At 55.5% G+C, this 15525-nt stretch overlaps 8 protein-coding genes and 1 non-coding gene across 9 annotated transcripts; 6 read left to right on the plus strand and 3 right to left on the minus strand.

The window, feature by feature from the left end:
• Positions 1-822: 822 nt before the first annotated feature.
• BO86DRAFT_303497 (uncharacterized protein) lies at positions 823-1615 on the plus strand (the record flags this gene model as incomplete). The annotated part of the gene is made up of 2 exons (XM_025667581.1): positions 823-1330; positions 1392-1615. 2 exons carry the CDS (start codon positions 823-825, stop codon positions 1613-1615), a joined length of 732 nt encoding a protein of 243 aa, XP_025532078.1.
• Positions 1616-2617: 1002 nt separating this feature from the next.
• Positions 2618-2707, minus strand: BO86DRAFT_t42. The gene has a single exon. It is a non-coding gene; the product is annotated as a tRNA-Asp (tRNA).
• Positions 2708-2960: 253 nt separating this feature from the next.
• On the minus strand, positions 2961-4002 carry BO86DRAFT_385705 (Hsp20/alpha crystallin family protein). Its single transcript, XM_025671167.1, has one exon. It carries the CDS (start codon positions 3784-3786, stop codon positions 3220-3222), a length of 567 nt encoding a protein of 188 aa, XP_025532079.1. The 5' UTR covers positions 3787-4002; the 3' UTR covers positions 2961-3219.
• Positions 4003-5856: 1854 nt separating this feature from the next.
• BO86DRAFT_385707 (uncharacterized protein) lies at positions 5857-7486 on the plus strand. Its single transcript, XM_025671168.1, has one exon. It carries the CDS (start codon positions 6342-6344, stop codon positions 7440-7442), a length of 1101 nt encoding a protein of 366 aa, XP_025532080.1. The 5' UTR covers positions 5857-6341; the 3' UTR covers positions 7443-7486.
• Positions 7487-8118: 632 nt separating this feature from the next.
• BO86DRAFT_140328 (GNAT family N-acetyltransferase) lies at positions 8119-9025 on the plus strand. The gene has a single exon (XM_025666195.1). It carries the CDS (start codon positions 8212-8214, stop codon positions 8857-8859), a length of 648 nt encoding a protein of 215 aa, XP_025532081.1. The 5' UTR covers positions 8119-8211; the 3' UTR covers positions 8860-9025.
• Positions 9026-9034: 9 nt separating this feature from the next.
• Positions 9035-10951, minus strand: BO86DRAFT_303779 (uncharacterized protein; the record flags this gene model as incomplete). Its single annotated transcript, XM_025667589.1, has 1 exon — positions 9035-10951. One exon carries the CDS (start codon positions 10949-10951, stop codon positions 9035-9037), a length of 1917 nt encoding a protein of 638 aa, XP_025532082.1.
• Positions 10952-11474: 523 nt separating this feature from the next.
• BO86DRAFT_303469 (RTA1 domain-containing protein) lies at positions 11475-12400 on the plus strand (the record flags this gene model as incomplete). Its single annotated transcript, XM_025667580.1, has 2 exons — positions 11475-11646; positions 11739-12400. The coding sequence occupies 2 exons, from the start codon at positions 11475-11477 to the stop codon at positions 12398-12400; spliced, it is 834 nt and encodes a 277-aa protein (XP_025532083.1).
• A 311-nt stretch (positions 12401-12711) lies between these two features.
• On the plus strand, positions 12712-13909 carry BO86DRAFT_385709 (uncharacterized protein). Its single transcript, XM_025671169.1, has one exon. The coding sequence runs from the start codon at positions 12942-12944 to the stop codon at positions 13893-13895; it is 954 nt and encodes a 317-aa protein (XP_025532084.1). The 5' UTR covers positions 12712-12941; the 3' UTR covers positions 13896-13909.
• A 273-nt stretch (positions 13910-14182) lies between these two features.
• BO86DRAFT_140336 (uncharacterized protein) lies at positions 14183-15517 on the plus strand. Its single transcript, XM_025666196.1, has 2 exons — positions 14183-14320; positions 14371-15517. Exons 1-2 carry the CDS (start codon positions 14252-14254, stop codon positions 15475-15477), a joined length of 1176 nt encoding a protein of 391 aa, XP_025532085.1. The 5' UTR covers positions 14183-14251; the 3' UTR covers positions 15478-15517.
• The last annotated feature ends 8 nt before the right edge of the window (positions 15518-15525 follow it).

Here is a 15525-nt window from a genome sequence, read left to right on the forward strand (position 1 = left end):
AAACAACTTGAAAGTCTGAAACAGGTGTCACTTCCGGCGACTAGTCCCGATAGAGCTTAGTCCACTAACCACCGGGCAGGATCGCCCGTTTCAGCGCTTTGATTGGCTCCAGGGATCTGAACCGGCGTAATGGCCATGAACCAATGGCAACTCCAGATCGGCCTCGGTTGCATCCGTGCGGCTGGTCCGATTGGTCCTGATTGGTCCCGATTGGGGGCTTTACAGACCTGAAAATCCCCGACATGAACATGTTCAACTCCCATTGGGAAAGCCCACTCCAACAAACGTGATAGAGCGTTTTTGCAACCTAGTTCCTGCGTCCCCGGAGGAGGTCAACAGGTACATCCAACAGGCACGCACAGGGGCCGCAGGAACGAACTCCCTGGTGCCCACTGTGGCAGCAAATAGACTTTCCTGCTTGACTCGCTTCGTCCTGCAGCGATGGGCTTTTTTCTTCACAACCACGGCCGTATAAAGACCTCGTCTGCTACCCCTCCAGATGCATCCTCCTCCTTTTTCTTCTTCTCCCCATCATCCTCATTCCCTCATCAACTTGCAGTGCAAGCTTGCAGATTCTAGTCGTTCACGACATCGTCATTCCTTATTCGTTGCTTGTCGAGACTATTGATTAGTCTCATCACACTCCTTCGTTCATCCACACTCTCTCTATTAATCCTTGCAGGATCCAGTCTTCGCTTTTTTTTCTCCCTGTCTACCAATCTTCTAAACCCTATAACCAAAACCTTTACCACCATCACAATGCAGTTGAACAACTTCCTTCTTGCCGCCGCCACGCTGGTTGGCCTCTCCACCGCCGTCCCCATGGGCAGCCGGACCAAGAACCTGGTCTCCCGCTCTACCAACGCCGTGGTCAGCGTCAGCAGCCTGGCCGTCACCACGCTCAAGGATAACGATGGCAGCGGCACCGGACAGGATGTCTACACTTTCCACACCGGAGACGGCAGCGTCGCCGATGGCTGGCCCGCCCAGTCCAGCTGGGTTTCCTTCGACGACATGTGGAAGGCCAACAAGCCCACCATCATGGAGTCCTGCACCCAGTTCGACGTGCCCAACAACTCGGCCAACGAGACCCAGAACCTGTACGACTCGATCCAGCAGGTGGCCAAGGAGTCCCACCTCGACCACCGGTTCATCCTGGCCATCATCATGCAGGAATCCAAGGGCTGTGTCCGCGTGCACACCACCAACTACGGCGTGCGCAACCCGGGCCTCATGCAGGATCATGACGGCGCCGGCACTTGCAACGACAACGGGGTGGTCCAGAACCCGTGCCCGAAGAACGAGATCCTCCAGATGGTTCGCGATGGTGGTGAGTGCCCTTCAAGCCCGAATCTCGTTCAGCGCAGACACTAACTGCTCCCGTAACACAGCGATCGGAACCGCCGCCGGTGACGGACTCGCCAGTCTGATCGACCAGCAGGGCAAGACGGACGTCTCTGGCTTCTACCGCGCCGCCCGCCTGTACAACTCGGGCTCCATCTCCGACGCCTCCAACCTGAACGTCGGCGTCGGCACCGCCTGCTATGCCACCGACGTTGCCAACCGTCTGACCGGCTGGGTCAACGCCGCCACTAAGTGCACCCTGAGCGCATAAGCTCGTCGTCGGTCTTCGCGACGAGACTCTGGATGTCGGGATCCCGCTTCTCGGCGGGATTAGGATGAAATCATGGTTGATTCCCTATTTGCTACGCTGGATTGGTTTGATATTTTTGTTCGTTCTACGATACCTTTCTTGCTCCACCAGCATTGGTTACCCTCGTCTTTAGGGCTGGGGTTCATGCTTGGTGATGAATTTGGTGCGATGTCTGAGATGTATTGTATACTGCGGCTAGAATCTACTTGTGCTTTGCTTGCCTGAAGGGCTGGTTCTTGGTGTTCTGTAGGCAGTGCCATCACCGTCGATGCTGCGAGTAGTACCGTGTGTGGATGGAACGGCTTAGCCTAGACCTCGACGGGATGCCGTATATGTATACACCACAGGATCTAGACTGGGTACCCGCTTTCACTTAGGTGCGTAGAGACATAGGGCTACCCTTGTCTGCAATCCCGTTCCTATCAGCCGAACCAAGATCTCCTCACAATCCCAACCCTGGAAAGGTCTGAACTCTACTCGTAGTGCTGGTGCTTAAAGTGGTGCCCCAGGCATCAGCCGGCATCGGTCGTGACCAGCACTTTCGGTCACGTGATCGGTCGGGGCGCTACCACCGGGTCATCATGTCTGTGTTTACTCTGGGTACTGCGCTGGTGAGGAGGATTGATAGGGCGAGAGAAGATGCACTTACAGGTTTGATACCATATACTAAAGTGGTAACAAGCATAGGAGGACCAAGTTGACCCGAGACGCAAATTGCTCAGAGTGGAGGGACGGACGGAACCAGATATATATCGTCGGCGTATACGGAGCCAGGCTGAATACCAGAAAAAGATGCGACAACAGAGCAATCAAAAGCATCGAGTATTGCGACACATGAGCTACATATTGAAGAGCTAGTTAATAGCCCCGGGACACCGACCCTCAGGAATACACACAACAAGAGCAAAAGTAATTTACTGAAAAGAAGGATATGAGATATACTAACGCAGGGCAAAAAGAAATCTCCCCGACTGGGAGTCGAACCCAGGTCTCCCGCGCTTGTTCCCAGAAGGGATTGACAAGCGGAAATCATGACCGTTAGACCATCGAGGAAGCACATGAGGTATCTTGCTTCGTTTGCATCTATGGCTCTAAAACGAGAAAAACAAAATCCAGCTCTCGCTGCCGTCAACAAACTATCCGCGGTGGGGATAAGTGTAGGTATTATCTTCCTACCTGAGGCCAATGCTTTTATCACTAACCGATCCAGAGGGGCTCATCTTATGCTACGACATTCCGATGCCAAAGCTATTTTAATGTTTACTCTTGGTGCCAACTCTAGTCTACTCGTGATGTGGAGATAAGATAATAGGTAACAGAATCAATTAACTATTAGCAAACATTACTGTAAGGAATGACATCCAGTGCTCAACAGAATACTTCCGAAGGAATGAAAGTGCGATCATCTTCTCAATCAACCAGCTCAAGAAGGAAAAGAAACAACACAGAACAAGCACAAAGTCAACAAATTCAATCGCTATGCTAGAACTTCAACCGATCACAAATTCTCGTCGCGTCGCGTCGCGTCGCGCCTCGCCTCGCCTCCGCTCATCTGGTGCACCGATTCACTCGATGGTGATCTTCTTGGAGGTGGGCTTGGCGGCCTTGGGCACGAAGATGGAGAGGATGCCGTTCTTCAGGCTGGCCTTGACGCTGTCCTGGTCGACGCGGGTGGGGAAGCTGAAGGTGCGGTGGAATTCGCCGACGGAGCGCTCGCTGACCCAGAAGTGCGGCTTGTTCTTGTGGTTCTTGCTGACCTGCTTGTCGCCGGTCTTGGAGACCTCCGTGCTTTCGGTGGCCTTCTCCTTCTCCTTGTTCTCCTGGGTGGCGGTCTCCTGCTGGCCTTCCTCGTGCTCGTCGAAGTTGTGGTATTCGCGCTCGGTGCGGCCCTTGATCACGAGGGTCTGAGGGTCGGAGAACTCAATGTCGACGTCCTTCTGGGCGATGCCAGGCAGCTCGCCGTCGAGGTGGTAGCCCTCCGCGGTCTCGCGGACGTCAAAGCGAGGCGCGAAGGAGCGGGCGGTGGTGGAGGAGCTGGCGCTCTGGCCGGAACGGTGGAGGTCATAGTCGTCCAGAAGACGGAAGAGCGGGCCGAATTCACCAGCGGAAGGGATGCTGCGGAAGAGAGACATGTTGATTGTGGTGGTTGGTGGTAGATGTAGAGAAGAGTTTGTAGAAGAGTGCGTGGTATGTAGAGGATTAGAGACTTAGTTGTTGTTCTCGTTGATGGCTTGATTGATTCTGATCTGATGAAGACCAACTTGACCAGAGCTCGAGGGGGTCTTTATACCTTGTGACAGCCATGACTGAGAATGCTGATGATGCAACAAGCGGGGATAGACGATTCCATGGATGGTTCTATGGATGGTTCTAGGGGTGATGGATCCAGCATTCTAGATGGCTCTGGAAGATGCCTGAGGCATCCAGCGGATGGCCTTGGAAGTTGCGAGAATCGGCCGGACCGGCCGAGTGGCTCCGCGATGCTTCTGGCCGATTCGACCCCGGCCACGTGACCCTCTTGTTATCTGCCGCTGTGCTCATACTGTAAGTTACTGTGCAACAACAGACAAGTCTAAGTGATGTAATGGCATCACGCCATTCTATGACAATGTCACTTCTGGTATGGCTATACTATACTCTATCAATCGAGTCCGTATGTTTTTCTACAACATCCATCAGTTTAGCTGGGTAGTCAGTGCGATCGGCGCTGTCCCTGCTCAGGAAGACCCGGATAGACAGCTCTAGAATGAACCCACCGGACCCCAGTTCTTGTCCGCCGCAGCCCTAAGTCAAGTAATTCCATGGAGCTCGGGGAGCACAGACCGAGGGTCCCCTCCCCCCTCTGGTCACGTCAAATCAGTAGGGAAGGCTGTGCTATTCGGCAGCTCAGCCCAGCCAGCTATTACCCTTGAATCCTGGTTCCATCGTACAGTACATCGGTCTCAGTGTTTGCTGCTTCGGTGGCAAATGACACCACAGCACTGAGAATCCCATGGAACCAAGTTCAGCGGCTAGACCAACCCGTGGAGTGACACGACTCGGATCGAACCCCCTTGGTCAACCACGGAATCCAAAAGCAAGGCATCGGGGTTTGCTTGGGATAGTCGTTGGAACCATGGGATGAGAACAGCAGCTTCGAGTGGTGTGCCATGACGTTGTGCGACTTGCCCGTATTATAGATGCTGGGAGAAGCTTCGATGCGGGGTTCAAAGTCGAGTCTGCGACTGATGGCTCAAAGATGAGGTGATACTGGCACCTATTTCGATCGAAGATTGGTGGGAGTTGTTCAGCGTGACATGTGATACCTAAGAGGCAGAGTATTCACCAAAAGGTGTCCTGTAGCAATGGTCGAGCCTCCATGGTTGGTTTTCCTTTTGACCTGGAAGTGCCTGCAACTGGAAGTGATTATGCTTCGGCTCGAAGGGGTTCTGAGAAACGACATCAGCTTTTCTGCATGCGAGTCACGACGACTGAATTGGTAGGAGTGGAAAAGTACAGTTTATGAAATACAAGATCGTCGACAGAGGTTATCTTACAACAAGACTATGCTCATTAGTTTGTGTCTTTGTTTGAGCCAGGACAAGACTCTGGAGATGTTGACCGGCGTCGATAGCTCTATAGGTGCTGGGCGATTGTGCGGCATTGATCACTCGATGTGGTCTTCCGTACTGATCCGAGCTTGCAAGAATTCTGGGCTGTTATGGTCTCGGACCTTGGGCCACCGTTCTCGCAGCATGTTTCCTCCCATTTGACCCCGTCAACGCCTTTTGCTCAACCTAAGAAAGCAGGGCAACATGTCATCTAATTGACCTGCAGCTTTCGACAGTACGGCCACCTAGACGCAGGCTCTTGGCGCTCTTTCCTAGGGAAAGACTCAAAGTTCGTCATTACGAAGTATTTGAGGCAGTGCTTCCGTGGTTACCAGCCTGTGAATCTGATCGACATACCATGTGGCTTCTGGAAGGATGCCAAGAAGTGATGCAGCCTGCTCATCACGGACCTTTGTCACCAATAGGGAGCAGCGCGGGGAAGTTGAAAAGGAGGCTGTGCTATGTCAACCCCCCCATACCCGTTCTGCACCAAGACCAGCAAATGTCGGAGTAATCGGATTTTGTGCAGCCGTAGTCAATAGGACCAGGCACGAAATGTGGAATACGATTCGAATACGCATTTCGTAATGCTGAAGAGGAGGCAGTGCCGGCCGGGCCAAGCACGCGGGGGCTATACTACCGTCTCTTAATCCCGCTACCTCAGGAAGCCACCAACATGAGCCACAGCAATCTCCAGCCTGATTGGAGTTTCGGCGCTGATTTGCCGCGAGAGATCGTGTTGATAGTGCCCATGCCTGCGGAGCTTTTCTTCCATCTGCTTTATGAAAGATCGTTGCTGTTAGGCTTCATGCAATCGCCTATCCCCATGACATGACTCTTACCGGCCTTCCAGCTGGCGATCATTGAGAACATGGATGCCTGCTGCACACCGTGACTAGATGATTGAAGTATTATACGAAGATGCCGATATGAGGCGAACTCCTACGGCGACTTCGACAGTATATATAGCGTGAAAGCGGGTATTTGGGCGTCCTGCAGAATGCTTCATGGACGCGGTCCAGTTCTCCGCATATTGGCTTGGCCTGGCTTCCTAGTATATATTCGCATGCTGCACTACAGCCTCACTGGATCTGACAATGTCGAACTTGCGACAGCCATCGGTGCTTTTCCTCATCCTCTTCCTCACTCTCTCAACATGTGTCGCAGCCGAACCGCAACGCTTCAGCTCCTGGTGGCCGAGGTACCGGAGCGCAATCAACACGATCAAAACCACGAATTGCTCCGCGCAATACGACGCATACTTGACCGGAGACCAACCGGTCGGAAACCTGACTGCGAATGACCCCGAGCTGGCGATCTGGCATGTCGACAGTGTAGTGACCCCGTTGACCAACTGCCTGCTGCGGGCCACGCCAGAGCTCTACAAATCCATGATGGCCAGCGCACAGGTGGTGCTGGGACTGATGCCCACGCTGCTGGCCAGCATCAGCCCCAGCGCCCACGAGACGGCCATGCTCTTCGTCTTCGGCGACCGGCAGCTCCTCTCCTTCCTCCTCATGGTCGCCTCGCCCGCCAGCGCGGTCGACGCCTCCGGGAACCTCTACCAGTACGTCCAGGACCTGAAAGGCTCCCACGAGTGGCTCTCTGCCGACCCCTCTTCCCTGTTGTTGCACCGCAACCTCGCTATCGTGGTGCTTGAGTTCCTCCTCGCTGCGGTGGCTGCAGGAAATGTGCTGGCCCTCGTCTACGAGATCTGCATGCGCGTTGTCTTCTCCTTCGCCCAGCAGTTACAGTGGATGCCCGGTCTCTGGGTCGCCGTGGGCGTGGCCACCCACCTCTTCATGACCGTCGCGCTCCGCACGCGTGTGCACATTCGCGACTGTCGGACGAGCAATGTCAGTCTTTCTACTCGGATACTTCGGTGGATGCGAGCGCAGTTCACCGCGTCGGATGGTAGCAGCGAGACGACCGAAGTCCAGCTGCGGGATCGCACGGTGGCCAATGTGCTGATTTCCTGGTTGACGGGGCTACTCGCCGCGGCCAACACGCTTCTGGGGATTCTACAGTTCTCGAGCCTGCTCTTCATCTCCCCGAATGACGCTCTCTTTATCGTGGTGCGGTTCGTGGCCTCGGCGGTGGTGTGCAGGATCCTGGTCAAGTATGAGTTGTGGCTTGTGCGACAACAGGTGAAAGTGGGTGGTGGTGAACAGGCGAAAGGGGATGCTTCGATGGGCTAATAATTCCTATCTTGGTGTATCGTACCATATCTCGGGTCTCTCCCCGTAACTTAATGCTTAATGTTTTACTTGCAAACCTGCGAGCCTGAGAGGATTGGATTTAGAGGTGGAGACCATAGCGCAATCGCCACCTCGTATTGCTCTTTCTTCATCATTGGGCTTGTATTTCACGTGTCCGGTAGGAAGGCTGTGCAGCGGAGATCGGCTCGGGCCTTGCCCTAGGCTGCCACCATGTAAGCTCGGGGCAAACTGATGCACGCACAAGATATGATTGTGCTTCGAAGTTGACAAAGGCTCTCCGTTACAATACGACATGGGTTCGTAAGGGGCCGCCAAATATTCAAATGAGAGTCTATCGCAAAGAGTCGTTGATGATTGATAAACTCTGTATCCGCCCGCAATTCCCGCCCTCGGATATGCCAGCCGGATGCCCGACGGACTTTGCTTAATTTCGGCCAGCCAAGATTTAGTCGGACTATAATGCGCAAGATCTTACTATCGTGGGAAAACTATGTCTTTAGTCTAGCTACAAAATGAAAAGACCCCTAAATCCTTCGATGACTCGCGTCTTCCACGATAAGCCCGTCAAGGCGGGGACCGAAAGCAGTCTAGCCTCAGCTTCCTTCACCAACCCTATAAAGTGACTCACAGCACCATCCATTTGCAATCTCGCGAGAATTAACCTGACTCCTTCACAATCTCTCTCTCTCTCTCTCTCTCTCTCTCTCTCTCTCAATCCTCTCGCCAAGCGGGCAAAAACAAAAAGACAATGTCCTACCTCCGATCCGCCCGCCTCACCTACCGCGCCCTGGAAGACACCCCGGACGACGAAGACTTCCTGCACGCCATCCAATCCGACCCCGAAGCCTACGCTAACTCGACGCCCGCCCTACCAAAGCCCCAAGCCAAGCGTGACACCATCAATGGGTACAAGAAATCCCTGATGGAGCGGGCGCTGCTGGCGGCGATCATCGTGCTGCCGCATGCCGCATCGAGTGCCGAATCCCCTGCCTCGAATTCTGCAGAAGATAGTCAGAAGACACAGACCCAGACGACAACCCCCGGCACCCCAATTGGAGTGATCTCCCTCCGCCGCGAAGGCGGGGACTACGCCCACCACCGCGGCACCTCCATCACCATCGACATCGCCCGCCCGTACCGCGGCCAGGGGTACGGCAGCGAGGCGATCAACTGGGTGCTGCACTGGGCGTTCCGGCGCGCGGGGCTGCATCGCGTGGAGATCCAGGCCCTCGCGTACAACGAGGGGGCGGTGCGGTTGTATGAGCGGTTGGGGTTCACGCTCGAGGGGCGCCGGCGGGAGGCATTCTGGCACGATGGGAGGTGGTATGATGATGTGGTGTTTGGGATGCTGGAGCGGGAGTGGGAGGCGCGGCAGGCACGGGTGCAGTCGGCGTAGACGGGGAGATGATGAGATGAAGGCCTATGATGGAAAGGGGATTATAGAACTCTGTTGTTGGATTCAGCCCCGTGATGTCTCCGATCGGGGTTCCCCTTGGCTCTGTGCGGAAGCATACTGCCTCGATAACCATGAATGTATATACTCATTGAGGGGACACGAAAGCGCCCAAAAGTCACGTCCCAGTCAAGGGCTGCTTGTATACCACCCCGTCCACCGTCGTGACGAGGGTCCCGTTGGCCACGAAAACATTGAGCATGGCATCATCGACGACGTGAAACCCACCAGGTCCAGTGACCTTGGTGCTGTACGAGGCCCCCGTGGCCGTCAGATTAGAATACCAATCCAGCCGGGCCGATGTGACGGACAGAAACGTGGAGGCCACCGACTCGTGGCCCTGGATGTAATGCACGCCGTCGTCGGAGTAATTGTGATACCTCACTGCCACAAAGTCGAGCGCTGACGCAGTCTTAGTGTTGCGAAGAACCACGTCCGCCGAGCCCGAGACTTGCCCGTGTAGCGTATAGTTGCCCGGGGGTAGGTTGAAGACTTCCGGCACGCTCTCCCCGGGGATATAAGGAAGCCCCCAAGGAACTCGGTCTGAAACTGGCGCCACGGGGTCGAGATGGTAGGGCTGGCGACTGGTGAGTCGCGCCATCATGAGACGCGAGGTCCGGCCGCCCGGCTCCGTCGACGTGGGACATGGCAAGGGATTGATCCCTCCGCAGGCAGGGGGCACGACCATCTTCTGCCAGTACATGATGCGCGTGCCGTCCGGAGACCAGCGCGGATCAGCGCCGGCGTTCCAGTTGGGGTCGTTGATGCTGCCTGGCTGGCCGTCCCCGCCAGCGTTGATCTGTTGGCCGTAGTAGTTGTAGTCAGGACCATCGCGGTCTCCATGGGCGTCCAAGAGCCATGGTTGGAAGAAGCGTCGATCGCCATTGTTGCGCACCGATGCGACCGTGGTAACCGTCAACAGGTCAACCACAGGAGGGACCCCGCGCATGGCAGACAGAAACTCCATGCGATCTGTGCCACGCGTGTCCAGGATAACCTGCCAGCGGCCATCCGGAGAGACCCCCACCGGGTCCACATAGCCCGGGTGCGTTGTCACTCGGCGCACCTCGCCGGTAGTCAAGTCGGCTGCGAAGAAATCGATGTTGCAGGATTCCCAGGGGACTCCAATGTACAGGACCTCTTGTCCACGATTGGCAAAGCCTCGAAACTCCCCCACCACTAATGCCTGGCGATTGATCTGCATCTGATCACCGGTGACGGTATAAGGGAGTGGACCATCCGGGGCAACCAGGACGGTCACGTTCACGAGGTCATATCGCGCAGTGCGAGGGGAGCCCGTGGCAGGGGAGTCGTTGAACTGCAGTCGACCGAAGTAGGTGTGTTGACTGAGTTGTCCTGATGCGGTGACGGAGAAGGAGTTGAAGCCCAAGTGGACATTGTCGGGGTGCAAGCGCAGCTCACGGATGATGGCCCCGGACCCGGAATCGTCGGCCGTGTTGCTTAACCGGATGGGATAGATGTGAATCTGGTCCGGAGTGCATGCCTCACTGGCGAGAAGACCTGCTCGACACTCGACGATATTGTTCCCGGCTAGGGCTCGTTGGCCGTCGGCGAAGGCTTGCGGATAGTCGGCCAGCGACGAACTGCCCCTTCTGTGGCTCTCTGGCACACCGCACGTCAGGCATTTCCACGGGCTCCCCGTCGAGAAGTTGGTCCCATTAGTCCGGACCAGGATCAGTTGGGCGCCAGTGTAGATACTGGCGGGGTCTGGGGCTGACGGGGCCCCGGTGAAGTTCAAGCTGACGAGGACGTGGTTCCCATCCGGCGAGAAGTCCCCGCCGTTCATCAGGGATGATTTGCCCATGCATCCTGTCCCGTGCGGATTCAGGTGGTGAGTACAGGCGCCACTCTCGTCGGTTGGCACCACGGGTGGCAGTGGTAGCTGAATGACTTCGATGGGCTCTGATGGGGGTGGTTCGAAGCAGGTGTCTGCCTGTGTGATGATGGATGCGACAGATGCAACACCGAATGAGATCAATCCCAAAGAGATGGGAACAATTCCTCCAACAACCATGAGACGCATCTTTCTAGCTGGGAAGGGTGTGACTGAGGGTGGGATGAAGGAGATTGAAGATGAGATTTTAGGAGTATCGTCCACATATAAACCCCCCTAGCAAGTAACTTGGACTGTCGGGGGTAACCAGGATTGCCGCATCGGGCAATCAATGCGATCCGCGTATGCACAGACCACTTTTCATCTCCGTCATCGGATTTTATCCAATCAATTAAAATGCATAGATATTAGATAAAATAAGAAATCATAGAGATTATATAGAAATTACTAAGCGTATAGGGCAAAACGCAATACGCGCTTGCACAGACCATCCTCATTGATCTACAGTACTGTACATACTGGCATGTCGCTCTATACGCGTTTATAGCTCGCAGCCACAGCGGAAGCTCCTACCACATTTCCACACGTTCACCATGCAGGATGAGTTCAAGATTAGTTAAATTCAGTCAAAAGCATGCATGGGATTCTTCTCGTGTTCAGAGATCCAACACACTCTGAACTTGTCGAGCCTAATCTATGCTTGATGGCTAAGCTCGAGCCCTACAAGCATGGGTACTACCTCTGGCAATATCTGCCTTCACTGGCTGCGGCCGTAATATTCGCCATCGTCTTCACGGCCGCGACAGTGCTACACTTTATCAGATTGGTCAAATGGCGGGCTCGCTTTTGTGTCCCCTTTGCAATCGGCGGGATATGTATGTGCCCCCTGGTCCTAATTCTTCTTGTCCTTTCGCCCTATTGCTATTGCCTGATGTTGAGGGCCAAGGCTGACTGGCGGGCTTTCTAGTCGAAGTCATCGGCTGCGCTGCCCGGGCTTGGGCGCACTTCGAGTCCGGCAGTGTCATGCCCTACTCCATACAGAACGTCTTCCTCCTGCTCGGACCGGTATTGTTTGCAGCCTCGGTATACATGGTGCTGGGCCGCATCATCCGCAGCACCGGGGCCGAGCATTACTCCCTGATCCCCATGCGCTGGCTCACCAAGACTTTTGTGATGGGCGATGTGGTCTCTTTCCTCGTTCAGGGGGGCGCCGCGGGATTGATGGCCTCCGGGAGCAATGCACAACTCGGCCAGGACATCGTGGTGGCGGGCCTGCTCATCCAGGTCTTCATGTTTGCCTTTTTCATCATCACGGCCATGGTGTTTCAAATCCGCCTACGGCGACATCCGACCCCCGGAGCCCACGATGCCCGCCTCCACTGGCGAGATCACCTTTATCTCTTGTATGGGGTGAGCCTGCTGATCATGATCCGCTCCTTGTTTCGGGTGGCCGAATTTACGATGGGAAATACGGGATACCCCCTTACCCACGAGTGGACACTGTACATTTTTGACGCCCTTCTGATGTGGCTGGCCATGGTTGCTTGGCTGGTTTGGTATCCGGGGAGACTTTCCAAGCCAGAAATGGCAATGGAGTTGTTGAATCAGAGCACCTTTGATGATAATTAGGGGTTAGATGAGTGGATCCTTAGATTTCTGCCTGAAAAGAGGGTTACTGGAGTGTATGCGTGTTCTGTTCTGTCCTGTTTTGTAATATTAGTCAGGGCCCCGCCGTCTCTTGCTGGACAAATCCCGCATCCTTGGGACCTTATCTACGTATGAAGTGCACGAGTCTCTTGATATTGCAACGCCGACGGCTTCACTTATCTCTGTCATGGCACGCAGGAAGCACAAAAAATCACGACTAGGCTGCTTAGAGTGCAAACGTCGACGTATAAAGGTACTGAACCTTCACCCCTTTCCCATCTGATCAGTTCACTGTTCAGCTCTGGACTGGCGCTGAATCGTCTGAAAGTGCGACGAAAGACGGCCAATATGCTCGCAGTGCACAGTATCAGAACGAATCTGCGGATTTGCGGAGCCGCAGACCCTTTCTTTCAGACCAGCAATATCTCGAAAGAAAACCCCTTCTATCTCAGGATCACCAGCAGAAGAGGCATCACCGACGAGCTTCACCAGCGTGGAATCGCCTGACGAACCACCGGTCAACATGCTTCATGCTGAGCTGCTTTGCCACCTATTCACTGAGACTCTTCCGTCGGTTTGCGACAACAGCAGTCATCAGATGATCTGGTCCTCTCCCGAGATCCTTCAGTGCTGCTCCAAGGTCCCATATCTCGCAAATGAGCTCTTGGCCCTCGCAGCCACGCACATCAGTATTATCCGCCCTGCCCAGCGGGAGCAATACCGGGATCATGCCACTCAGTTACAGATCCATGCCTTGCGAACATTCTACAGCGCAGCCGACCCGGACATCACGCCTCGCTTCCTCTTCTCCTCCATTCTCAGCTTGCATACGCTATGCGCAACCCTGCTCTTCCGCGACACCAACTTCGATGCCTTTCTCAATTCATTCGTTCATTATCTCCGCTTGCATCGCGGTGTACGCACTGTCCTCGGAGGCAGTTGGCGCGCTTTGAGGGAGACGACAGCCCTGGGGCCGGTATTGGGCGCCGCGGAGTCTCAGCTGCAGTCGGAGGGGAGTCTTGGCCCTGCGTGCAGTCGCCTGCTGACACTCGTCCAACAGGCCAAGTTGGGTCCCTCCGTCACCGCAATTTATCAAGATGCGATCGGAGGGCTACAGTTGGCGATGACCTCGGCCGCCTCTCCCGGAGCGTGGGAGGACTGCACTCCGGCGGTTCTTGCGTGGCCGGCAAGTGTTCCCTTGGAGTACATCGATCTTCTTCAGCGCCGGAGCCCTGATGCTCTTGCGGTGCTGGCACATTACGGCATTGTCCTCCATGCACATCGCCATCGCTGGTTCTTGGGCGATGGCGGACGGTATCTGATCGAATCCATTCGCGAGTCCCTTGGACCTGAGTGGGCGGAGTGGATGGTTTTTCCCGATCAGGCTTTGGAGTCTATAGTTACGCTTGATCCACTTGACGGGGCTGTAACTGGTCAAGATGAAGGGTATACTGGCTTGGGCGCTTGTGCTGGCTAGATACAATTCGAAGATGGAACCAACATTGTACAGGAATAATTGTGGTACTTTGATCCCTGCACCAATAGACGATCAGATTATGATTAGCGTCAATTATATCCCTGGTCTAATTCCTAAAACTAATCTTTTTCGCCACTTTTGGGGGGTTCGGTTCCATGGATTACCGTAGTTGCGGATACGCGTATGCACAGGCCATTCACTCCCTCACTCCACCCCCTCCCTCTTTTAGGGCTCGTATGCATGGGCCAACCTAGCCCGATTTCTTTCTCAATCATAACTCCTTCAAACAACACCTTACCTTTTACTTATTTTCAGACCCTAGCCCCTTCGATGCCCCCTATCCGACCTCATTACTAATGCGGCCGCGCAAGGCTCACACCAAATCCCGCACCGGCTGTGTAGAATGCAGGCGACGTCACATCAAGGTAACGCACCCCACTCGACACCACGCAACCAGGAAATCTAACATCAGAAGTGCGATGAAAGCCGCCCGCAGTGTAAGAGATGCCGGGACTCGGCACGGGAATGCGTGTTCACCACTGGAGAGCTCAAGAATCAACGCTCATTCTATTCACCACACACCATCGCTTCCTCTGCCACAACGAACCCTGAGACCTCGAGTACCACCAATTCGAGCGTCAGCCCCTTCTCCGCTTCATCAGCCCAGGATGATGCCTCCCCGGCGGTATCCATGCTCCATCTGGAGCTGTACCACCATTTCACCACCACCGTCTTTGATTCCCTCGCCCAGCACCACGAGGGATCTGCCACATCCCTCGAAACCATCATTCAAGCCAGCCTCTCGACCCCCTACCTCATGCACGAGCTGCTCGCTCTCGCAGCGCTCCATCTGAGTCTGGTCCGTCCCTCTCAGGGGAGATACTACCACACCCAGGCCACCCAGTTGCAATGCCAGGCCATCGCCCTCTTCCGGGCCCGCGAGGAGGATCTCAACGCCGCCACCAGTCTTCCGACCTTCCTCTTCTCCGCCATCCTGGGCACGCACGTGCTCTGCGAGACCCTCCGATTTTGCACCGAGGGACCCAGTCTGGCCACTTTCCTCGCCCGGTTCGTGCAGTACACCGCTCTCCACCGCGGGGTGCGCGCCGTGGCCGGCCGCACGTGGGATACCCTCCGCCAGTCCGCCATCGCCGCCTCGTGGCGGGTCGCAGAGTCGACCCCGGGCGTCACACTGGGTGCCGTCCAGCAGGCCTTGCTGGCGCGCATCCAGGCGGCGAAGCTGGGCGCCCTCGTCACGGACCACTACCGGCTGGCGATTCAGTGCCTGCCGTTCAGCGGCGACAGTAGCGAGCCAGTCGCTTCACTGACCCCACAAGCATCCTGCTCGAGGATCATCGCCTGGCCGGTGCACGTGCCTCAAGAGTATCTGGACTACCTGGGGCAAGGCCGGCCCGAGGCGCTGGTCATCCTCGCGCATTACGCCGTGCTGCTGCATCAGCACCGGGGGTTCTGGGTCTTCGGGGACGCGGGGGCTGGGTTGGTTGTGGTAATCGCAGAGCACCTGGGGACGGAATGGGAGGCGTGGCTTGCGTGGCCGCAGGCCTCTATACTAGAGTCGTAGACAAGAAGAGGGCCATCATTGGGGTTTGGGGGGAAACAATACGTATGT

This window comes from Aspergillus japonicus (assembly GCF_003184785.1).
Source record: "Aspergillus japonicus CBS 114.51 unplaced genomic scaffold BO86scaffold_4, whole genome shotgun sequence".
In the NCBI taxonomy this organism is placed as follows: Eukaryota; Fungi; Ascomycota; class Eurotiomycetes; order Eurotiales; family Aspergillaceae; genus Aspergillus; species Aspergillus japonicus.

What these genes read in the sequence shown, in the direction of transcription:
- BO86DRAFT_140328 (XM_025666195.1), top strand. Translation starts at nt 8,212, where the DNA reads ATGTCCTACCTCCGATCCGCCCGCCTCACCTACCGCGCCCTGGAAGAC.
- BO86DRAFT_385705 (XM_025671167.1), bottom strand. Translation starts at nt 3,786, where the DNA reads ATGTCTCTCTTCCGCAGCATCCCTTCCGCTGGTGAATTCGGCCCGCTC.
- BO86DRAFT_385707 (XM_025671168.1), top strand. Translation starts at nt 6,342, where the DNA reads ATGTCGAACTTGCGACAGCCATCGGTGCTTTTCCTCATCCTCTTCCTC.
- BO86DRAFT_385709 (XM_025671169.1), top strand. Translation starts at nt 12,942, where the DNA reads ATGCTTCATGCTGAGCTGCTTTGCCACCTATTCACTGAGACTCTTCCG.
- BO86DRAFT_140336 (XM_025666196.1), top strand. Translation starts at nt 14,252, where the DNA reads ATGCGGCCGCGCAAGGCTCACACCAAATCCCGCACCGGCTGTGTAGAA. An exon ending in GCAGGCGACGTCACATCAAG is followed by an intron (nt 14,321 to 14,370) that starts GTAACGCACCCC and finishes TAACATCAGAAG; the next exon opens with TGCGATGAAAGCCGCCCGCA.